The sequence below is a fragment of the Grammomys surdaster genome, unplaced genomic scaffold (genome assembly GCF_004785775.1).
Source record: "Grammomys surdaster isolate TR1022 unplaced genomic scaffold, NIH_TR_1.0 125889, whole genome shotgun sequence".
Lineage (NCBI taxonomy): Eukaryota > Metazoa > Chordata > Mammalia > Rodentia > Muridae > Grammomys > Grammomys surdaster.
In genome coordinates, this window is record NW_021620714.1 from 1,572,947 (window position 1) to 1,597,845 (window position 24,899).

Below are 24,899 nucleotides of genomic sequence, written 5' to 3' on the forward strand. Positions count from 1 at the left end.
GAGAGAGAGAGAGAGAGAGAGAGAGAGAGAGAGAGAGAGAGAGAGAGAGAGAGATAGATAGATATGCCCCTGTTGTTGCTGTGATAAACACCATGATCAGAAACAACTTGGGGAGTTTGTCTTACACCTTCTGATCACCATCCACTGTTGGGAAGATTCTGGGCAGGAGCAGAGTCAGAGCCAGAAGGAGTGGTGACACGCACCTTTAATCCCAGCACTTGGGAGGCAGAGGCAAGTTGACAGCTGACACTAACTATGGCAGATATTTTAGGAATTTACAGGGTTTCCAGCCATGGAAATGAGTCTGTTTTCTCCAAAAGGGTTTTTTTTTTTTTTAGCTTTGGAAAACCTTATTGATTGGTCTTGTTGTTTGGTCAGAGTGTGCAGGGTTGAGTGTGAGACTATTTAGTTGTGTGATTTTGCATTCCACAGTAATACTACAGTAATTTTAAAGGAACTAGTATTTTATAAATTAACGAATATACTTTCCTCATGGTGAAATAAATATCTAATGAATAAACTTATTACTTTGAAAATGGCTAAAGCAATCATGAAAATTAAATTGTGTCCTCTGAGTCCTTAAAACTCTGTGGTTGGCTTTGGATTTAAAAAAAAAAAACCCACAGATTGTGTATTTGAGATCTCTTTTAATTTTGAGATATTGATCTTGTGATCAAAGACAAATGTCCTTTGGGGAGCAGTCATACCCCACTGTGAATTTTAATGAAACAATGTGATTACTTAGTTCTTTCTCTGGGAGTTGGTTTGAAGTGAGCGAAGGCTGTGGGCCTTGTAGGCTTTCTCTTGCTTGAGGATGCAGTTCCTTCGTATTTGTCCCTAAACTACTTTCAGTGGAAAATGCTGTCAAAAGCCTCCTGTCTGTTAATTTCAGTCAGCAGCAGGGCTTTCCTTTCATTCTTTTTGTGATATTTTCTTATTATAGGAGTTGTAGCTTGAGCAATAGCATAATTATTCACCACCTACAATTAGCAGGTACTTTACCTAACATCTTTAAATTTTACAGTGCCTCTGAATGCCTAGTAAGTGCAGTGCTTCTCCATTGTGGGTAAAGGCAAGCTTACAACTCACATTAGTTTAAACCAAAACGCAAAATGTTTCTTGAGAGCTTGCTTGTCAAATGCTCAGTCAGCAGTCTTCTGTACAATCTCTTGGCTTTTGTCGATTTTCTAGTCTTCACAGGTCGGGAGACATTTACCAGAAGCTGCAAGCCTTACTGAAGCTGCACACCTGCCCTCCCTTGATGTTGAGAGCAGGACTTTGACAGGACTACTCATTGTGGTTAGGAAGGAGGGACACTCACAGTTGGCCTGGGCACACTCCAGTACATGGGACATAACCAAGGCTGTATATAATACATGGTAGGTTAGGGGCCTTCCCTTTAGGGAAGAGAAGAAAGGATGCTGGTAGATATCCATAAACAGTACTGTCACTTTACGGGTGTGAGGCTTCCAATGGAAAAAAAATCCCATCAAGTCATAAAGCTAATGAACAGTAGAGCAGAACCCCAGCCTTGCCTTTTGGCTTTATGGTTCACATTCTCTCTCCTAAGATTTAAGCCCTTTCCCTTTTGTAATCACATATGTTCCCAATCTCCCTAATTCTTTTAACTTTTTTTTGGAGAGAGAAGTAAACCAGGTAAAAAATAGTAAGTGAAGTACCCTTTTTCTTTATTGTTGAGGAATGAAGTGTATGTGTGAAGCCTGAGTTTGATGGGACAGCTACCACACTACTTGAGAGGGATCGCTGTCCATTCTGCTTCCCTGCTTGCCTTATCACCAGCCTCACACCACTTCTCTGCTCTTTATTCTGGCAAACCTGTGCCGGTCAGCATCATGTCTGTTGAGTAGACTCGGAGCTGACCTCAGAAGCACATCATTCTTCTTTTACAGTTTCTGTGGGAAAATAGTATTCATGGCTCTGATAATGTGATCGATATCAGCTCCTTAAAACTCTCAAAGACTCCTTTGTCTTCCTAAGTTGGCATTGCCTGGTATGCTGCATGTGAATAAACATTTTTATATTTAATGAGACTAAAAGTAAAGGCTAAAATAGGTCTTTTGTTCATGGACTGATTTAATTTATGAGTTGGTGCTCTCTCATTAGTGAGTAATTGAAAGTGGGCTGTGTGAGGGAAGGGTAAGTGAAGAAGTAGGAAGTCTGCTACAGTGCTTTACATGACTGACCCTCAGTGAGTTCTCTCCCTCTGTCCCGCTGAGGGTAAGCTTGCGTTCTTAGTTTATTTTATATTAGACACATCCTTGATAATAGGTCCTATTAAACATACCAACAGTGAACAAAAGGTATGCTTGCTTTTATATTGTCAAATTATTTTAATATTTAAAATATTATATACTTCATTTTAGTAAAGTTTTTGTGAAAGTTTTTATTTCAAAAGTACTATTTTTTCTAATACTTGACAACTTTAACATAGAGTTTATGCTACTAGAGAGATTTTCTGTACCCAAGAAAACTACTTAGTGGGGGATTGTAGCTACAAAGGATGAGAAGACTTTTTATGTGTAATGGTATATTTGAAGAATGAAAATAATATATGTAATATTATAACCATGTCATTTAAAATTGTTTGCTATGTATTTTGTCATTTAGCTTGGTATGCTGTGTGTGTGTGTGTGTGTGTGTGTGTGTGTGTGTGTGTGAGAGAGAGAGAGAGAGAGAGAGAGAGAGAGAGAGAAGGAGGGAGGAAGAGAGAGAATTGTGTGTGTGGTGTATTAAATAATTGTTTCAAGTAAATCTTTGATAATTGCATTTCAGGCTCTTGGAAGTCAAGGGCCTTGTCTTTGACATTAAACCTTACATAGTGACATGCTGGACCACAGGTGTTCTGTGATCTGCTGAGAAGGAACATCATTGCTTTTACTGTATATTTATATAGTGCAAAAGGCCATCAGTACTTAATTGGTTTTATGTAAAGTTTGACACATTGTATCTTATATGTCAGGAAAAGTTTTATGTCCAAAATCACTCATTTAGAAGTCATTTGTGGTGACATATGCTAGAATTAGCTTTGTAACAAAGTGATTAAAAAGAGCAGAGCCCTGGTCCAGAAGTTGTGTGTCTTTCAGTGTCACTTACTAAACTTGAATCTCAAAGGACTAAGTTCCTAATGTCTGTACTGGGGAGAAGACCAAAGATATATTGAAGTTTGGTTAAGTTACTTGGCCAGAAGAAAGGTGAGGCTAGAAATGCCAACTATTGGAACTAAAGCCCAGAAACAGAGAGGAGTTAAAACTTAAAAAAAAGAAAATTGGAGGGAGCTGGTGAGATGGCTTAGTGGTTAAGATTACCCACATAGTGGCTCACACCCACTCATAACTCTGGTTCCAGGTGATCTGATGCCTTCTTCTGACCTCTGTGCTAACCAGACACATACATGATACACATATATACATGTGGACAAAATACTGACACATGTTAAATATATTTTTTTAATTGTCAGGGTATGGTGGCATATGCTTGTTATTTCAGGATCAGCAGGCTGAGGCCAGAAGGTGAATATGTGACCAACCTGGGCTACAAAGAGTTTAAGGTTCTGTCTCAAAAAGGATGTGGTGGCACATGCCTTTTAATCTCAGCACAGGGTGGGGTGGGCTCGATAGGAAGAAGCAGTAGCAGGTGGATCTCTGTGAGTTTGAGGCTAGCTTGGTCTACATAGTGGGTTGTAGGACAGTCAGGGCTGAGAGAGGTAGAAGGAAGAAGGAGGGGAGAGAAGAGAGAGGGGTAGAGAAGAAAGAGATAGAGATAGAGGAGGGGAGGGAGGAAGAGAGAGAAGGAAAATGTAAATCAAATAAATTTTACTCAGTTGGGGCTGGAGAGATGACACTTGCTACACAATCATGAGGACCAGAGTTTGGATCCTAGCACCTACATTATAAATCCTGCATCCCCAAAATACCTGTAATTCCAATTCTGAGGGAAATGACCCTCTTTTCTGGCCTCTTTGTGCTTAGGCATGCACACCTGAACACCTGTATATAGACTCATCCAGAAACATACATACACAAATAAATCTTTAAAAAATTATACTCAGTGGACTGAGGGTGTAGCTGAAACTCTAGGTTTGATCCTCAGTACCACATAAACCAGGTATTCAAGGAGGGAAGCAGGAAGATCAGAAGTTCAAAGTCATTCTCAGCTGCATAAGAGTTTAAGGATAACCTGGGATATGGGAGGACCTGTCTTTGAAAAACAAAAACTAAAATCAAAAACATGCTTAAGTTAAAGAAAAGAGAGTTTATCCATTGACTGTGCACACATGCGTGTGTAATAACAGTGAGGAGGGGAGCAGAATCATGACTGCAGGTTTGTATAGTCATCTGTGGGTACTCACTGCAGTACCACGTCTTCGATGCTACCGTTGAGAGCCTCTGAGAACGTCCCCAGTTTTGGATATGTTGAAGATAAATTGACCTGAAATAGAACAGTGACTGGAAGAGTCGATGTTTTCTGTGCTTTCGATAGTGATGGACTGAGGCTTGGCTTTGTATAGATACTGTTAGGCTGTAAGCAAGTGAATGAGGCCTATGTGGCTCTACTTTATTTGTTAATTTGTTGAGTACTTATTATGTACCAGACCCAGTATTTCAGAAGCTAAGAATACAATGGCGAGCAATCTAGAAACCATCACTGCTGTCCTAGAGTACAGCTATTAGTGAGAGAGACGTTGCGGAATGCAGACATATAAATGTACACTTACAGCTTGACCTAGTTGATGGTTGATAAGAGCTGCTAGGCTATGACCGTGAGGGTGGGTGGGTTCACTTTAGATCAGTGGTTCTCAACCTTCGCAGTTCTGTGACCCTTCAATACAGTTCCTCATGTTGGGTCACCTCATGGGTGACCCTCAACCATAAGATTATTTGTTTGATGCTTCATAACTGTATTTTTGCTACTGTTTTGAATTGCAGGGTAAATATCTGATATGCAGGATATCTGATATACAACCTCCAAAGGGGTGGAGAGCCATAGGTTGAGAACCACTGTTTTAAATCATGCATTCTGCAAAGGCCTTTAAGAATAGGTGGGAGAGGAGACTTTAGCCACTTCGGATTTGGAGTACAGGGGGAGTGGAAAAGATTGTGTTCTGGAATCTTCTTGGGATGGGATTGACTGGGCTGGGAGTAGGTTGGCATCCTTGAAGCTCTGAAACAGGCCTCTTTGGAATGCAAAGAGGGAAGAAGAGAATTGTAGAAGATAAAGTGAACAAATTGGAAAGGTTTCCTGGCATGAGGATACACACACACACGCACACTCACACGCACGCACGCACGCACGCACGCACGCACGCACACAAGGTCTAAAGTCCCTAAGTCTCATTGCACTTTAGGTGGGAAAAACAAAGCAAATCCCACAGACTGCTCTGTGACTGAGAACAAGTGACAGAATGTGATATAATGAAAGTTGACGTGTGTAGATAGATTATAGACTCTGGAGCAAGATGTTTATCCCATCTTAGTTAGTTTTGCTGGGGTTCAAAGACTTAACATAAGCTAGACAAGTACTCTGTCAGCTGAGTATACCTGCAGCCACACCATCTCTGCTTCTTAAACATGTGGCCTTGGGTTAGCTACTTGACCTCTCTGAGGCTCTTCATTTCCAGAATGGATCTAGTAGGAACCTTCTGTTGTGAAGGTAAATTAAGAAAAATTATGTAGACTATTGAGCAGAGGTCCCAGCTCCACTGAGTGGTCAGTAAATGTACTTACTATTGTTACCGTTGCTACTCTGAACTTTCTCTTCCCCCCTCCTTCCTCCTTAAAGCATGGTGCCTGTATATAGACCATGAACCAAGTGAGACAGGTGGACAGTGCAGACAGCACTTTGTAGTGCTGTTAGACTGTTTCTTAAGTAGTCTTGAGTGAGATGGTAAGAATCTCTGTCTGGCCCTACAGCAATTGAAAAAGCAATTATTATTCTTATTATAAATGTTGATTAACAGAGCTGGCTTGTACTGTTAGGAAGCTGTTTTTCATTTCAGAGAAAGAATTATTAGGCTAAGTTTACTATGAAAGTCGACTGTAGAATGTTTTATAGCCATTTCAGCAAGTGTCCTACAAATAGATGACGTCCTGAAAATGCCACCATATAATCTTTAAAAACAAAAATAGGGTTTTCTGTATTCTCACTCAAAATTTCCCAGTTAAACAAGATTTGCCATAAACTATGCAGTAGGCATCTGTGGCTTGTTGAACTATTCATGAAGAAAAGTACAGCAAAACTGACATAATACTAAAAATGTGGTCCAAAAATTTTTCAGTCATATTATTAGATGATAACAAAATAACTTGTTTCTAAATAGTTGGGAGTTCTGGATGGATGAAAGCCAATTACTCATTGTGTCCAAGTTATTCAAACCGTTGTGGAGTTTATCCAAATGCTAATGATAAGGCAAAGAATTTTGATAATGAAGTTATTTTGAGACAAGAAATCGCTTGAGAAAATACATTTTAGACTGTTCTTTGTGGCACCTAATTGCAATCGCAGCACTTGGGAATCTGAGACAGGAGGATCAGAAGTCTGAGGCCACCCTGAGCTAGTAAATTCAAGACCAGTTCAAGACTAGTTTGGTCTATGTAGCTAGCAATCCTGTCAGTGCCCACCCCCAACCCTACCCCGTGAAAGGGGCAAAAACAACAAAATACTGACCTTTGATTGAAATACTAAGCTTTAGGAAAATTCCATATGCTATATAGCTAAAGTTTTTAATTCTTGAAAAGACATACAGTTGCTTTTATGAACATATATATGTATATAAGTATAGAAAACAGATGTTTTATAAAACAATATTCCCATTTCTTCTTGTTCTTCCTCCTCTCTTCTTCACAAAATGTTCTAACATTAATTTTATGTCTTATGCCTTAGAAATTTTACAAAAATGACTGTTTTCCAAGTGGAATTCTAGAATTTAAAAAGGAGTTTCAGGTTCCTGTAATAAGTTGAGTTCAGTTTTACTACAAGTGTGAAGTCCACTATAAAAGATACAAAGAGAGTTAGTGACATGGCTTGCCCAAGGGGAGGAAAATCGATTACCTATGGACAGGGGAGGCAATAAGAGAAGATCAGTACATAGTCTACTCTTTCTTTTTTAAAAAATTGAATCATGTGAACATACTTACTCCAAAAGTTAAATGAAAAGAAGGTCTGGGTGCTAGAGAGATGGCTTACCAGTTAAGAGTGCTTGTTGCCACACAACCATGATGACTAATGTTTGAATTCTAGCACCCATGTAACAAGCCAGGTGTCCTACACATGCCTGTAATCCCAGCTCTAAGAAGGGTGGAAACAAGAGGATTGCTGAGGCTTGCTGGCTTCCAGTGACTCTGTCTCAAAGAAATAAATGGGAAATGGAAGAGGAAGACTTTGACACTTTCTGGCCTCTGAGCATGCACAGGGATGTGCACCAACACAGAGAGAGAGAGGGGGAGGGAGGGAGGGGGAGAGCCTAAATTCGTTATCTACATTATTTGAAAAAATAAAGTGTACTGGTACGGATGAGGCTGGCAGTACAGATTGCTGTGATTAGTAGTATATAGCACACAAGTGGGAGCCATAGCCTGGATGTTGTATTGATTTCCTGTTCCTGGTCTATATCATCTATGTGATCAGTGCAATAAAAGGATACTTAGGTGACTCATTAAACGGTTAATTTGTGTTTCCACCTGCTTTTGTGGAGGGTTGGCCTTTAAGCTGCTTGGATGTTTACGTATGTGTATGCTTTTCCCCTTGCTTTCTGCTCCATAATGATTCTGGAAACATACAAATAAATCCACAGCTTTGGATAGTATTATGTGTTGGTTCCTTTAAAGTTGTTGTTGGAATATATAATAAATGTTAATATCTTCATTGCTACTGTAGCAGCAGTTTATAGTGTATAGAATCAGTCTTGTGAAACAACGAATTACCTTGATATAATTTGAAATTTTAAAACCAATGTTTTTTACACTGTAGTTTTATTAGCTCTCTGGGAGTGAGCTACATGATGTTGTGCAGTGAAAGTTATCCAAATGTTCTCGCCTTCTCTTTCCTGGATGAGCTTCAGAAGGAGTTCATTACTACTTATAACATGATGAAGACTAATACTGCTGTCAGACCATACTGTTTCATTGAATTTGGTAAGGGCCTGGTTTTGTTTGTTTTATTCTTTGTACTTTTTTATTACCCTGTCTCCAGTCAAATTTTCATCTAATATTGGGGAGTAAGGGAGAAACTTCTGCAACTTTGATTTTTATAGAATAATTGGCAAAAGATCTATGCTGTTGTTCTTAGTTTAGTTATCTATTAGGACAAAAATGTGTTTCCATTGTGAAGGAGATTGTGATTATTCGTCCAAAGAATGAATCCCAGAGGACACATTCTCAATGAGAAATTTACTCCATTTTGTGTTTATGTGCTAATCTTTTATAGTCTGTTTAATGTAGAACAGGGGTTGCCAAATGCTTGCTAGAAAAGATCAGAGAGTACATATTTCAGATTTTAAAGGCCTTCTAGTCTCTGCCACAACTACTCAGCTCTGATATTGCAGCTTGGAACCTGCCACAGGCAATACATAAATGAATGAGCATAGTTATTGCCTAATAAAACTTTATTTATAAAAATAGCAGTTTAGATTTGACCTATGGGCAGTAGTTTGCTCAACCAGAAAAGTCTGGCCAAAGTTGTGGATTTAGTAAAAATAAAACTCTGCTTAGAAAATATTTAGGAAACCTCTTTTATTGATTCTTTTAAACTTATTCTTCAGAACATACTATATAATGGTATAAGAAATAAGAAAACATTTATAAAACCACATTGCTTGTAGTGTATAATTTGTATGTAATTACAGCTGATAACAGATTGAATATTTTGTGAGATAAGGATATAAAAATTAAGACAATGGTTGACAATTAAAGCTTTTGCCTTTTTGTTTGTTTTTTTTGTAATTCCTTCAAGTCTACACTTAGGTAGACTCTAGTTCTGGTAATTTAATCCTAGGGTTTACTATTTAGAGTGTAGAACTGATGACTCCATGATAGAGCAGCCTGTTAAACAGAAGTAATATTGGAAATCCCATGACAAACTGAATAGTTTTGAATAACAAATTTAACTTTATGAAATTTATGTCCATAAATATCACACTCTCAAATGATTTAATTAACAATGACTGCAAGGAAATTTATTTTTATTTTACATAGATAACTTCATTCAGAGGACCAAGCAGCGATATAATAATCCCAGGTCTCTTTCAACAAAAATAAATCTGTCCGATATGCAGATGGAAATCAAGCTGAGGCCCCCTTATCAAATCCCAGTGTGTGAGCTGGGATCAGCCAATGGAGTCACAGCTGCAGTCTCTGTTGACTATAAAGGTGCTGGCAAGATTTCTTCTGGTGAGTTCTGGTTCTCAATTATTTTATTAATTTTTTTAAAGATAACAGAAGAACACTTGGAAGTGAATTGCTTTACGCTAGTGTTTTAAATCAACTACATGAGAGAATATGGAAGTTCAAAGCAACCCATTTTTCCCAGTTGTTATAAAGTAGGCTACTGAAGACATGACTTCTGGAAAGTACTTTCAATCTCAGAAGATTTCTTTGCTAAGAAAACATTCGATTTCCTTGTAAACATTTTCTAGGAGTGTGGGCCTGAGAAGTACTTTTCATCTTATCAAATGGCTCTATTCAGTATAGGCGTCTTTCTTAGGTGTAACTGTAAAGGTGTGGTGCTTAGCTACTCAGTCTCCCCTCCCAAAGAAAGTACACGAGGGAGTTTTAACAGTTGGGACAGGATGAAACTTTTCCTTAAAATGGAAACCTTATGTTTTATAAAAGTATAGTATGCTGTTATTAGACTACTTCTTAAAAATTTCCTGTGGCTTAAGGTAATGTCTGCTTCCATATAATGTCCTTTCTATGCTTCTAGCATAATTTTTTCATTTTCAGTTTAAGACTTTTTTGCAATTTTGATGTCTTCCCCTGTGGTGGTTTGAATATGCTTGACCCAGAGAGTGGCACTATTAGGATGTGTGGCCTTGTTGGATGTCATTTTGGGGGTGGGCTTTGAGACCCTTCTAGTTGCCTGGAAGTCAGTCTTCCAGCTGCCTTCAGATCAAGATGTAGAACTCTCAACTCATCTGGCACCATGCCTGCCTGGATGCTGCCATGCTTCCTAGCACGATGATAATGGACTGCACCTCTGAACCTGTAAGCCAGCCCCATTTAAATGCTGTCCTTTATAAGAGTTGCAGTGGTCATGGTATCTCTTCATAGCAATGGAAACCCTAAGAGAGAAGTCAGTACCAGGGACTGGGGTATTGCCATGATAGACCCTGCCATACTTTTGTGTAGAGAAATTGTGGATATTGGGATTTGGGGAAGGAATGGGGCTTAATGGACTATCCTAGTAGGAATGTAGAAGATACTAGTACTGAGGATAATTTGAACTGTGTGGACCTGGCCCAAGATGTTTCAGTGGAGGAGAATTTTAGTATGTGGCTTAGAGAGACTGTTATCATGATATTTTGGTGAGGAATGTGGCTACTTTTTACCATTGTCTGAAGAGTCTACCTGAGGCTAAGGTAAAGAGATTTCCAATAAATTGCTTGGACAAAGGAAGTTTCAAAACACTCTGGTATAAATTCTGTTGTGTGGTTACTAAAGTTCACTCTTTGAAAAGCATTTTGATGAAAATGAGGAAGTTGAAAAAAGGAAAAATATAAAATGTATAGTTTGAAGACTAAAGGGGCACCAGGAGGTAGAGTGGAGTTGAATCCTGTGTTTCAAGGAGATAAACAGATTTAAGGAGCGATGACTTGGGGCAGGACTTCACTCAGCTAAGCCTGCTGTTTATGCTTTTGCACCTGAGCAAGGAATAGTTATGTTTTGACATTATTATTACCTGGTTATTGTTTCCATTTGGACTTTTAATCTGGAATGAACTACAGTCCGTAAATGGAGTGCACGATTGTGATCTAGATCTTAAGGCTAGAAGACACAGGATTTTGATCCGGCTCTTGAGGAATAGTGACCATGAAAAAGCTTGGGCCCAGGCATGGTGTACAGGTCTTTAATTCCAGGAGACAGAGGCAAGCAGATCTCTGATTTCAAGGCCAGCCTGGGACAGATTAAATTCCAGGTTTAAAAAAAAAAAAAAAGGCTTAGATCCAGACTTGGTGGTACATGTCTTTAATCCTAGCACTCAGGAGACAGAGCCATGCAGATTTCTGAGTTCAAGGTCAAGCTACAGAGCAAGTTCCAGGACAGCCAACCTTAGACAGTGAAGTAGTTGGAAAACAGAAAGCTGGTGATAATGTAACAGAAAAAGGGACCATGTTCCAGTTCCAGCAAGCAGCAGAACTGGGCAGCTTCAGCCACATGGCTCTGGCTTTAGAATCAAGAATAGAAGAGACTATTGGGACAATTGATGCTGGTTAGCTGGAGCTAAGAAATTAGTGGTGAATAAGAAGAGACCAGCATCACTGAGGTGAGATCTTCTGAGAAGTGTTTTCTGAGAGCACAAAGCAGCTGTGTTCCAGAGATAGCCAAGGTTATATCTTGTGCTTCAGCTGGACTTGATAATGTATAAGAATCACCCAGATGGTACTGGTTTTGACAACATGAAGTGGTCATGGAGAGCAGCTGAGGCTTGGCACTGTGAGAGGTCATGGAAGGCCATTGGTGAAGGTGCAGCCTCAGTTGAAATTGAAGCCTAGGACAGAAGGGGTCATGCAAAGAAGTTGAGGCTTGACACCATGAAGGAAGCCTATTGGTGAAGCCACAGCAGAAGACTCCAGTGAATTAAGTATGTCAGTATCATGGGATGGATGATCACTAAGAGCAGCAGCAGCAGTGGAGTGGAGTCAACCAGAGCCTAGAGTGCTACAGAGGGCAGAGCTGGAGAAGTGACCCAATCCCCTTTGAGGAGCTCAGAAGATAATGTGTGGATCCCAGACATTGGAAAAAGAAGCTGTGAAAGTGCCTTGGAGACCCAAGATATTAGAGATGCCAGAGCCTTGGGATATCTGCTGAGGAAAGCTACTAACAGGGAGTGGGACCAGCCAAAGAGAAAGAATTGTGTTGCAGTCAACAAAGATGAAAGGAATTGGAAATCTGAAGAGAGCTTTGACATCAGACATGGAGATGCTGAGTTTGGAGTTTGTCCAGCTGGTTTTTGGTCTTGCTTTGGACCAGTATTTCCTCATTATGATGTTTTGGAATGGTAATGTATATGATGAGATGTGGGAGGTATGTGATCTGCTTTTTTTATTTTGATTTTATAAGGAATCATAGTTAAATGATTAGGTGAAATCTCAGAAGAGACTTAGGACTTTTAACATTGTTGAGACTGTTACAGACTTTTGAATACTTTTGTATTATGCTATGGCTAGGTATGGCCTCCATAGACTCATGTGTTTGAACAAGCCTGTGGAGGCCAGGGGGTGGAATGTGGTGGTTTGACTATGCTTGGCCTAGCAATGGCACTGTTAGGAGATATGGCCTTGTTGGAGGAAGTGTGTCACTTTGGGGGTGGGCTTTAAGACCCTTCTAGTTGCCTAGAAGTCAGTCTTCCTCCTAGCGACCTTCAGATGAAGATGTAGAAATCTCAACTCCTCCTGCACCATGCCTGTCTGGATGCTGCCATGTTCTTGCCTTGATGATAATGGACAAAACCTCAAGTTGTCCTTTATAAAAGTTACTTTGGTCATGGTGTGTCTTCATAGCAATGGAAACCCTAACTAAGACATTCCTTATCCCTGTACATGCTTTAATTTAGTTTGTTAGTATTCTTTAAATGTGGACTGAACATGATACTCCATATACAATTTGATTATACAAATATGAGAGAAGGGGAAATATTCTACTTAAATAATTCAAGTCAGTCACTAAACAAATGAATAAGGATGAAAAATAAAGTGATACTAGAATTTCAAAGGAAAGAATAGATCATTCCATTTGTATGTTGCTTTTTCTGTAGACAATCTTAAGGATACTTCTAGAAAGTATTAGAACGAGTGCATGCATTCAGAGCAGCTGCATAGCAGTGTCAGTATCTAAGAATTCTGTGCTGTACACTGGCAGTAAGCAATCTGAATATGAAATGGAAATTCCATATATTGAAAACTAACAAAATAATTTTTGAAAAAAGTTAAGGAAGACAAAAATTAATGGAAAACAGATCCACGTTTATAGATTGGCAGACAATCTCGTTGAGATGGCTGTACACCGAAGCAGACAGACTCAATAGACTGTCAGCTGGGCTCTTTAAAAATAAACATTGACAATTTGATTCTAAAATTTGTATAGAAATGCAAGAAGTACACACACACACACACACACACACACACACACACACACACACATATATATATGCAAAATAAAAAATCTTGGAAAAGCTGAAAGACTCAAACTTCTAAACATACTGCTAAGTTATAGTAATCAGTAGAGGGCGGTTCTGCTGAAAGGCTAGACCTGTAGATCAGGATCATAGAATTGAGAGGACAGAAGTAAACTCTTTCAGTGTGGCCAGTTCATTCTTGACAGTGATTCTAGGATAGCGGGAGAAGATCATACAGTGTTGGAACAGCGAGGTCCCATGTGTAAAAGAAAAAAATGAGACTGCTGCATAGCCATAAGCACACACTTAACTCAGGGTGAAGCCCTCATTTTACCAGCTATAAATTCTTAGTTGAAAACACAGGTGCGACTCTTGATCTTCTATTAAGTTTGTCAGATTTGATTTTAAAAACCACACTGCAGAAAGACAAAATATACAAGATGGAGTTGATCAGAATTTAAAACTTACTATTCCATGAAGACAGAGTAAAAAGACAAGCCACAGAATGAGAGGAAATATTTACAAATCATATATGTATATGATATTAATATTTAACTTGTAATTCAATAAGAAGAAAACATTGAATATACTATTTTATCTTCTTCTATTTTATTTTATTGGTACAAAACTAGTCAAAATGGGACTGGAGAGATGTTCAACATTTAAGAGCACTGGTTGCACTTCAGAAGGCCTGGATTTGATCACCAACAACCACATGGTGGCTCACAACCATCTGTAACTCTGGTAGCCAGTGGATCTGATCCTTGGGCACCAGGCTTGTAAATGGCACACAGGCAAAGATGCAGGCAAAACACTTGTACACATAACTTTCATTTAAATTAAATCAAAATATATTTGTTTAGTATATATTCAAAGGACTCAAGCAGACTTAATTTAAAAGACAGCACCACAGCCTGAGATACAGACTCTTTATAGAATCTGAGGAGAGGACAGACCATCTGAGACTGTGTCAGATGCTTTGACTGCATTGGTCATACAATATTTCAAATTTGTTTTCTGGCAAATTACATTGATTGTTTTTTGCTGTTAAATCTTTCAATTCTATGATAAACTTTACATGGCCATGCTTTTTTATATGCTATCAGGTCCAATTTGCTAAAGTTTTGCTGATAATTTATAGTGTCTTACTGAAGGATTGATTTCTAGTTTTCCTTTTTTATAACGGCCATGTTTGGTTTTACTATCTGTGCACAGCTGATGTGAGAAAGTACACTGGAGGGTTTTCCCACCTCTTCTACGTTTTTGGAAAATGTTTTGTAGGACATAGCAATAAATCCTCAAATACTTTTGTCTGAGGAAGATTTAAATCCATTCTTTCCTAGGGCCAGGGCTGCTCAGCTTTCCTGTGTTTTCTCAGTGAGCTTTTGCAGCTTTTATTTTAATGGAATCTGTTCATTTTTTCAGGTTATGGATTTTTGATGTACAATACATATTTCTTTATACCTTTACTTTCCATAGAATTACAATTATGCCTTTTTCATTTCTGATATTGGTAATTTTTTTTCTTTTGCTCCTTTCTCCTAATATGTAAAAATCGATCACTTTTATTGATTTCTTTAAAATTTTTACATTTATTGATGTTTATTTTCTATTTTATTAGCATATTCTGCTTATTGCTTCCCATTTTCTGCTTACCTTAGGTTTCTCTGCTCTTATTTTCTGAGATTTGGAGCAGTTTATTTGAGATCTTTTTTTCTAATATGAGCACTTGCTATTCTATATCTCATTCCCAGTAGCAGTTTAGCTACATCCTATAGATTTTAGCATACTACATTTTAATTTTCAATCTGCTTAAAATACTTTTAAATTTTCCTTTAGATTTCTCTTTTGATTCTTGAGTTATCTAGAAAAAAATATGTAGTTTTATTTAGGCATTTTCAAGTGTCTATTGATTCTATTGTCTATTCCATTGTGTTCAGAGGATAAATTTTATTTGACTTGAGTATTTTTAAATTTATGTAGACTTGATATATATTCCCAAGAAAATAGCTTGTCTTAGTCATTCTTTTCTGCTTATTTTAACAAGTGTTCTGTTTCCTGCTGTTGGTGGTGTGGCTCTTTAAAACTCCATAAGAGTCACTTTTAGATGATGGTGCCTGAGATTGTTGAAATCTGTTGTGTCTTTTCTGATTTGCTGTCTGCTTCAACCATTCTTGGAGAAACGGATATTGCAATTTCTGCACTTCTGAATTTATATCTTTCTCATTTTAGAGTGATCAGTTTTGATATTACATTTTCTTTTCAGATTTAATTCTTTATTTTATGTGGATGAGTGTTTTGCCTTGCATGAATGTCTGTGTGCCACATGTCTATTTGTTGCCTACAGAGAGGAGTGTTGGATTCCCTAGAACTGGAGTCATGGAGGTTGTAATCCTCCATCCTCTGCAAGAGCAGCAAATTCCCTTACCCACCGAACTCTCTCTCCAGCCCCTGGAGTAGTGTTTTAAAGTGTGTGATTTATTCTCTTGATGTTGGTTCTTTCATCATTTTGGAGTTCTTTGTACCTAGGAATATATTAAGCTTTGAAATCTTTATAATATAAAGATTACATTAAAATTAATATTAGTAAGCAGGGCAGTGGTGGCGCATGCCTTTAATCCCAGCACTTGGGAGGCAGAGGCAGGTGGATTTCTGAGTTCAAGGCCAGCCTGGTCTACAGAGTGAGTTCCAGGACAGCCAGGGCTACACAGAAAAACACTGTCTCGAAAAAAAAATTTAATATTAGTATTAGATCTGTTGTCTTTCTCTTTGTGTCCTTATGTTTAAATGGTGTTTTAATGCCCTTTTATTGGGAACTCTAAAGGTCTAGTGAGGAGCGTCAGGTATTTGAAGGGCATCAGAATCTCTTCATGCTTGTATTTGATGCTGTCTGTGCCCAGCAGGATATCAGTCACCATGGTGCAGCCGTCACTTTCTACAGTGAGTGGTGACATGTTCATTTGTTCATTGCTCTTTGTTTTATTTTATTTTATTTTTCCTACCTAAGGCAACACTTTCACATATGTGATAAATTTAAGAAGCACATCAGGAAATGCTGTACTGTCAACCTTTTTCTCAATTACCTTCTGGTCTACCTGGATGAGATCATCCTGAAGACCACTGGAGTAACCGAGAGGTGGGCTTATAGAAGTCACAGTGAAGAAATACCTTAAAACCGGTCTTATAGATTAACAAGCCAGCCTGGTGGACTGTTTTCAGTCATCACTTAACCAGAAGTCGTTCTTTGTTTTTGTGTGTCTGCATGGTCTTAGACCTCCTTTTAATGGTCATATTAACTTACAAGCTTAAGTCTTATCTTAGGCTATGTCAGAGCATGTTGGCTGAATATTATTGCTTGTGGCTGCAACATATTTATTTTCTTTAAATAATGCTCTGCAATGGTTCCTCATGTTTTTAGTAATATGTGTAATTGTCTTTAAGAGGTCAACTGTTCACCTGTGTGGAACTGTCTTACTTTTAGGATGGTAAATGTCTTTTCCCGTTTCCCTTAGTGTCAGTGCAAGTGAGGGTGGGTGGCTTCGAGATATGTAACTAGCATGCTACATATAGTTGTGGGTGGGAGGGTTGTTAGGTTTTGTCTTAATAGATATTGTTGAATACTATTCATTAGCTCTTATGCCTAGGTAGCCCTCCCCCTGCTTTAATCTTTAAGGAAGTATAGAAAACATGACTCAGTTGTCTTTTTTCTTTTTCTTCTTTGCATTTTCTTTTCTTTCCTTTTCTTCTTCTTTTTTTGCTTTTGTTTGGTTTTTGGGTTTTTTGTTTTGTTTTGTTTTGGTGAGTACAGATCTGAATGGAATTCGTAGAAACATGTTGCTTGCTCTTAGTGTGACTAAGTTAAGTCTCTATTCTTATTTTCTCACAACAAGCTAATTGAAGAAACATACTGCCAGTGTGCCTCCCCAGCACCAGAACCCCCACGGCAGCCCTCCTGTGATTCTGGCTGCCTTTGCTGCTTCTGGAAGTGCTGTAGCATTTTAGTTTGTCAAGGCATGGGGTGGCTGAGGAAATTTCCCCAAAACTTTAAGACAAAAGTGGGCTTTTTGCTTATTTGTTTGATTTTTGCAAGACCCTTCCTTCCGCCTATTTTGGACTTTTACCTTTAAAATCTTAAATGTTACTAGTGCTGGCCACAGGCATGGCAGGCTGAAGAGGCAGTATTAAAAGTTCCAAACCTAAGCCCTTAGAAACAGTGATCACAGAGTGTTCACGGAACTTTGGTTTTTGCCTTGTTTGTTCTTTGACTATTTGTGTTTATTGTCTTGCTTGTTCCTTGACTATTAATGTAATTAAAATGGTATAAAAGGAAAAAGGAGGAGGAGGGATGGATAGGGGGTTTCTTGAGGGGGGGATGGGGAAAGAGGATGACATCTGAAATGTAAATAAATAAACTATCCAATTAAAAAAAAAAGTTGCTGTGGCCCACAGCGAAGGCTGGGGAAGTAGCAAGTCTTTTCGGACTTCAAAATTGTTCCTGTGCACCTATTTTATTTTTGTTTAATCAAATAAACTAGTCCCCCTGGCCCCATGGGATGGGAAAATAAAGTGGTGTTTTATAGTTGTCATTTGGTTGCATCCTTTAAAAAAATCCTATTTATTATCTTGGCTTTCTAAAAATTAGATATTTAGTTCATCTACAATTAATGTCATTGCCAGGCGGTGGTGGCACACGCCTTTAATCCCAGCACTTGGGAGGCAGAGGCAGCCGGATTTCTTGAATTCGAGAGTTTGAGGCTAGCCTGGTCTACAGAGTGAGTTCCAGGATAGCCAGGGCTACACAGAGAAACCCTGTCTCGAAAAAACCAAAAAAAAAAAAAAAAAAAAAAACAACCAAAAAAACCCCAATTAATGTCATTATTGGAATCATTGGGTGTTAATGTATCATTTTTGGCTATTTTCTTTTTCTTTTTATTTGTGTGTCTCTTAATGTATGTTCACATGTGTGTGGTACTTACAGAGTCCAGAAGAGGGTGTCAGATTCCTAGGAACTGGAGTTCCAGGCAGTTAGTGAGCTGCTCTGTGTGGATGCTGGGAGCTGCGCTTGGACCCTTGGAGGAGCCTCAGCTAGTACTCATTGTTGAGGCATCTCTGTAGGTTTCCTTTTGTCATGTCGTGTTTTGATTACCTTTGTCTCTAGCTACCTTCATCTTTGAAATTAATTTTCTGTTCTTTGCTGGCTTATTACCCATATCTCTTTCATTTTTTTGTGATTATTTTTGCCTTTATAGTATATAACTATATTTCACTGTGGGGTGAAGTTAAGTTCTACCATGACTAACAAGCTAAAATCAGTTTTCAAAGTGGAAACAGTTCCTTGCCAAAAGACCATGTCATTACTTCATACCCAGGATCTTTTCTTAGTGTCTGTCTGGGTTTCGGGGCATCACTCCTGCCTTCTGGAGGTATTTTGCACAGCACTGCATTGAACCCGTGAGTGTCATGTAGCGTTCTGTTTTTCTGGGCCCTCATCTGCTGGCATTCAGTAAACTGATTCAATAAATGTGCAGAAATGTACTGATGTCTTTGAAATGTTAAAAAAAAAAAGCATGCTAATCAGTAATGTATCTTCTCTTAGTGGTGTCAGTTGCCTGGTGCATGAACTTGATTCTTACTACCAACATATTCTAAACTGTTGACCACCAGTAGCTGACCAAGATGATGCTCTCCTATGATTGTGGTTGTCTTTTAGTGTCTAGCATGCGTGTATCTTAAGGCATCTAAACTAGGGCATATACTACTATCTGTTTTTTCAAGTACTATCACCATGAGATTAATAATGTATACCAAAATAATGCTCTATGGGGTAATAAAACACTAGATCTCTGTAAGCTAAGGGCCAGGAAACTTTTTCTTTTTTTTTTTTTTTTTTTTTTTTTTTTTGATACATATTTATTTTTTTTTCTGTGCAATAGTTATTTTATTTTTTTTTTATTGGATGATTTATTTACATTTCCTATGTTGTCCCCTTACCCCATCCCCCACCACCCCCTCGGAACCCCCAATCCCCTCGCCCCTCCTCCTTCTTCTCTGTGGATGTAACCTCTATCTACTCCCCCCCCACTCCCACCTCCCCACCCTCAAAATTCCCACCCCCTGGGGCATCCAGCCTTCATGAGGTCAAGGTTCTCTTCTTCCACCTATGCCCAGCAGGGCCCTCCACTTTTACATATTCAGCTGAAGCCCTGGATCCCCCCCAAGTGCTCCCAGGCTGGTGGTTTAGACCCTGGGAGCTGTGGTTGGTTGGTATTGTTGCTCTCCTCATGGTGCCACAAACCCTTTCAGCTCCTTCAGTCTTCACTCTAACTCCTCTATTGAGAACCCCATGATCAGTTCAATGGCTAGTTGTGTGCATCTGCCTCTGAATATGTCTGACTCTTGAAGGCCTCTGAGGAGATATCCATATCAGGCTCTTATCAGCATGCACTTCACTTCTTACAGTCTGAACTTCACCTCCTCTTCCCTCCTGAGACTGCCTTATAGCATCAACAAACATCTCTTGGACAATAGACTGGATACTATTTAATTTTTATATGCAGATGTTTCCTGGCCCGTCTGTAGGTACTGTTAGCCACATATTCCTTATGGAAGCACCCGCCTCCTGCCCCCTGTAGTTGTCTTTGGTTATCTGCATATATCTTATTCTTCCACATCTGTCTTCCCCAATTCCTGACAGTAGCAAAATGAAAAAACTGTTGGGGCAGTGCCACCTGGCTTCGTGATATTCCTACATGGCTCTCATTTGTTATAGAGTAGGTACCCACTATACCTACTAGTGCCTGGCATGGTGCCAAACTGAAATGTGCTACAAACTTTATTTGGTTTACAGTGTATCTAGAATCTGTCTCACTGAAGTAACAAATAGCACACAAAATAATACTTTATCAAGTGGTTAAATGTCTTGTTTGCTTATCAAACTGGGAAATTGCCTTCTGTGGTGAAACCTCTTACATTTTCAGGGTGAAGTTTGCTTGAAAACACTTCTTAGAAAATAAGCCACAGGTCCCAGGAAAGGGGTGAGGAAGATAAAGCAAGGAAATCACATTAGAAATTGTTGCCCACAGTAAGTTGTCACAGTGCCAACCTACCTTTGTGCACAGTGCTTGCCTTATCTTCATTAAAAGAGGTTTAGCAAGCCGGGCAGTGGTGGTGCATGCCTTTAATCTCAGCACTTGGGAGGCAGAGGCAGGCAGATTTCTGAGTTTGAGGCCAGCCTGGTCTACAGAGTGAGTTCCAGGACAGCCAGGGCTACACAGAGAAACCCTGTCTCGAAAAACAAAACAAAACAAAACAAAAAAAAAAAAGAAAAAGAAAGAAAGAAAGAGGTTTAGCACTTGCTTTTTTTTTTTTTGGTTTGTTTTTTCGAGACAGGGTTTCTCTGTGTAGCCCTGGCTGTCCTGGAACTCACACTGTAGACCAGGCTAGCCTCTGCCTCCCAAGTGCTGGGATTAAAGGCGTGTGCCACCACCGCCCGGCTAGCACTTGCTTTTACCTTTTAAAAATATCTTTGGTCATTTTGAAGTGATGAATTCATAAATGGTATACTCTTATTATAAAATACATGTTCTAAGGCCAAAAAGCAAGTGTTAGAAACTTAATCATTTATATTGGCTTGTTCATTTCTTAAATATATTGCCATCAACACATGAAAATGGTAGTGATTTTCTTTTGAACATATCTTACTTGACCAAGTAGAGCTAGGATTTTCACTGTTTGGGTTTTGTTTTTGTTGCTGTTGTTTTCATTTTTGGTGAGGTACCTTGTTTCTATGGAAGTATGATTTGATAATTATTCAGTTGTTAGTTGGTTTTATTCCTAGAGCCCATTTGCTTTTTATGAGGGAGGACCGAGGACAGAGAGCTGCTATAAAACAGGACTAGTTGTGACTTTTTCAACTGCTGAAACACCATGGTATCAGTACTGTACAGTTGGTTTTCTATTTTCATATGAGAGTCTGAAGGGAATTTATTGAAAGGCCAGACATGGGCACAGAAGAAATTATGAAATGTTATTCTAGATTAGTAGTTTCTGCTGAACCTGAAGAATATCCAGGAGATGTGGGTTTTGGGGTTTTTTATTAACTCTTTGGGGAATCTTTTCTGTTATGATGGCTGATTATAATTTGCAAAGATCTGAGCTTTTCCTTTATTAACGTTCTGCCTCATTAACTTCATTGTTGGGCTTTTATACTTCAGTGGTTTAAATAAAGTAATAAAAATGTGGTTCTGTTGTTCTCTCTTTGCCAGTGTTCCTTTTGAAGTCTACTGATTATGTATTTAGTTGTGTTTTCATTTAGGCACAATTGTAAAGCCTAATAACTATAAAATGATCATGAAGGGAAGTGATTGTATAACAGAATATTTTATTCTGTTGAAACCTGAAAATTAAAGAATGCCTTTGTGAAGATGAAATGGTCAATATTAGCTGATGTGTTTTGGTTTTGGTTTGTTTTTGTCACTTTGCTTCAAAAGACCAAAGGGACCAGTCTTTGCAGCTTAAGACTGCATCCTGTTGACAAGTTTGGGTGGTGACTAAATGTGGACTTTCACATATAGCCAGCGGTGTTCATAGCCATTAGTCCTAGATAAGTGGCCTTTGCTAAAAGCAAGCTATGGTTATCCTTAAGTGTTTTCTAAACATTTTCAGAAAATATAGAGTTTTGTATTTATTCTCCAAGCAAAGTCATCTTTTGCAGACACTTGTACCACATTGCAAATTGTACACATATTTGGGCAGTAGGTTTTTTTTTTCCCTAAGTGATTTACTGACAGATGTGAGTACTCTATAGTACTCTTTTTACCTCAAATAGAAGTTAGAAGTATCTACTAAAATGTAGAAAAGCAATGTTAGTTCCATTTGACTTTAGAATGGGACTTTTTAATGTTGCCAAGCAGTTTGCATTTTAGAAAAAGATTTAAGCTTGAAATTGTGGCACACAATTTTAAATCTACTGCACAGATGTAGGCAGATCCCTGAGTTGAGGCCAGCCTGGTCTACAGATCAAGTTTCAGGACAGCCAGGGCTACACAGAGAACCTTTGCCTACACACATTGTTTAATTACTTTTTAATTACTAAGATTTGTTATTTAAAGTTATTTACATTTGACTCATCTAAGTTAAGCAGTGAATTTCTGTCCACATAAGCTCAACTAACAAGGGATTCTGGTATTCATTTCTAACCATTCCTTTTCTTTTTCAGCCCATCAGCGACTAGAACCGGCAACTCTGTCAGGGATTGTGGCGTTTATCCTTAGTCTTTTATGTGGAGCTCTGAATTTAATTCGAGGCTTTCATGCCATAGAAAGCCTCCTGCAGGTACTGTGCTATTTTTGCAGTTTCTGGTGACTGTCCCTATTCACTCTCCTTGTTACAGAACAAATTTGAATTAGATTAGGTCTTAGTGTAATCTAAGTGCAAGTTCCAAGTCTGTTCTTACACTGGACCTTCTCTGCTTTCCTTCAGAAGCATGACCTCAGAGCCAAGCCTTGTGGTCATGCTTGTAATCTTGGCCCTTGGGAGACTGAAGCAGGAAGGTTACAGATTCAAGGGCAGCTGAAACCACATAGTGAGTTCCAGGCCAGCTTGGGGTATACAGTAAGACCCTGTCTCAAAACAAAAACAGAAACACAAACATGAAAACAGCCTCCTTTGTCCCACCTCCACCCTCCAAAGTACTTTTGGTTGGTGCGTTCCCTTATTATCCATTCTTTGGAGGCATTGCTGACAGGCACTGTGGGAACATCAGGCTTTGTAGCATGGACTCGGAATCCTCACAGCTTAAAGTGGAATGTGATAGGCAAAGGAGTCTAGGTGTAATAACTAAGTTCTTAGAGCCAGGAGAGAGGATGAGCTGGTTTTGGAAGGAACAAGAGGGTAGAGAAAGGTGGAAACAGGAAGATAGTTTGTGTGGACACAGCTTGTTTCAGTAAACTCTGCTGCTGTTCCTTTTGGTCAGTGGCCTTTTAAATCCTGAGTTGCCTATTTATAGGCAGGGTCACTGGTTTCTTCAGATTCCTTATTTTCCAGGGTAGTTTGTTTCTTCCAGGGCCTTTAGCTACCGGACTATCTAACCTATTCTCTTCCTATACTTCTTCCTAAAATCTCCTTTCTTAAAAGTCCAGCACATTTGAGGTCGCACAGTTATCCTTTCCTTTGTTTCCATTCACATTCTAGTGTTCTTGACACTATCCATTATAAATCAAATCTCTGTGTGTGTGTGTGTGTGTGTGTGTGTGTCCTCCAGCATTAAGTTTAAGATACTCTTTATAAAAACCTGCTCACCATGCTAGGTTCATAGTACCATTCTACAAGTCTTCTGCATTCAGCCACCTAAAACCAACAGAAAGCAGATGACATCATGGGTTCTGACATCATGGGAATGCATGGGCTTCCCCTTGTTGAACAGTTCCTCATAGGCAAAGCCCCTGCCCCCTCTCAGTCTTTGGATGTTGTCTATCATCCCTCTACCTTCTTGTTTCACCCCCTGCCCTGCTAGGTTGGGCTTATTCCAGTTTTCAGCTAGCTAGACAAGCTGCCAACAAGAAGAAATGGGAAAGTTTGAAACTGCAAAGTGAAAAAGCTAATAAAACAGTCTTTAAAACATTTTACTGGGGGCTGGAGAAATGGCTCAGTGGTTAAGAACACTGACTGCTCTTCCAAAAGTCCTGAGTTTCAACTCCCAGCAAGCACATGGTGGCTCACAACCACCTGTAATGAGATCCAATGCTCTCTTCCGGTGTGTAGCTCAGCTACAGTGAGCTCATATACATAAAACAAATAGATCTTTAAAAAAAAAAACATTTTATTGATGTAATAGGGGGGAAAAAGGTGGGGTAGCTGTGTAAAAAAGTTAACTTTCTAGATAGAGTAGCCCTAGGCAGAGAAAAACTTTAGTGTCACAAAGCCTTGTTTACATCCTGGCTGAAGCTGTGGCTCAGGTCTTAGCACCTGTAAGTCAGAAGAGCCTGTAAGGTGTCATTCTGGCTCAGCCTGTTAAGGGAAATGTAGTTTTTCTTCATGTACTCAGTTATCATGTCTTTCCTCTTCTGGGACTGATTGTTTTCCTTCTTCCTCTTCTGATTCATAACTGAAGAACTAAAGGAAGCTTTTGTGTACTGCAGCCTTTCATGCTTTTGAAATGCTGCAACTGACTTCAGCTTTCCTTCATTGCTAATTGTCCTGTTTTCTCTCTAATCTGTAATACACTTGTCTGATTGTGCTTCTGAAACTTAAAACCATCTCGCCACAATCAGACAAGTGTATTACAGATTAGAGGGGAAACAGGACAATACACAATCAGATCCAACTATTTGCTACTTAGATGTAATTGACTCTTTGTTCTGAGATTTCACAGCTTGTTTATATTTTTAAAAGGCAACTTTATAAACTATCTTTCTTGGACACAGATGCAGAGATCTTTAGCAATATATTAAACCAAATCTAGTAATGAATAGAAATAATTATACAGGAACCAAGTGTGCAATGCTGATTTAATATTTGAAATCAATTACTGCTATCACTTCAACAGTCTAAAG

At 38.9% G+C, this 24,899-nt stretch overlaps 1 protein-coding gene across 4 annotated transcripts in view; it reads left to right on the forward strand.

The window, feature by feature from the left end:
- Sec22a (SEC22 homolog A, vesicle trafficking protein) overlaps positions 1-24,899 on the forward strand; it is a 60,879-nt gene that overhangs the window by 13,007 nt on the left and 22,973 nt on the right. For all 4 annotated transcript variants that reach the window (XM_028752217.1, XM_028752213.1, XM_028752216.1 and 1 more), the window contains exons 3-5: positions 7,987-8,150; positions 9,210-9,404; positions 22,565-22,680. In XM_028752217.1, coding sequence (XP_028608050.1) covers positions 7,987-8,150; positions 9,210-9,404; positions 22,565-22,680 — 475 coding nt within the window. The remainder of the gene's footprint in view (positions 1-7,986; positions 8,151-9,209; positions 9,405-22,564; positions 22,681-24,899) is intronic.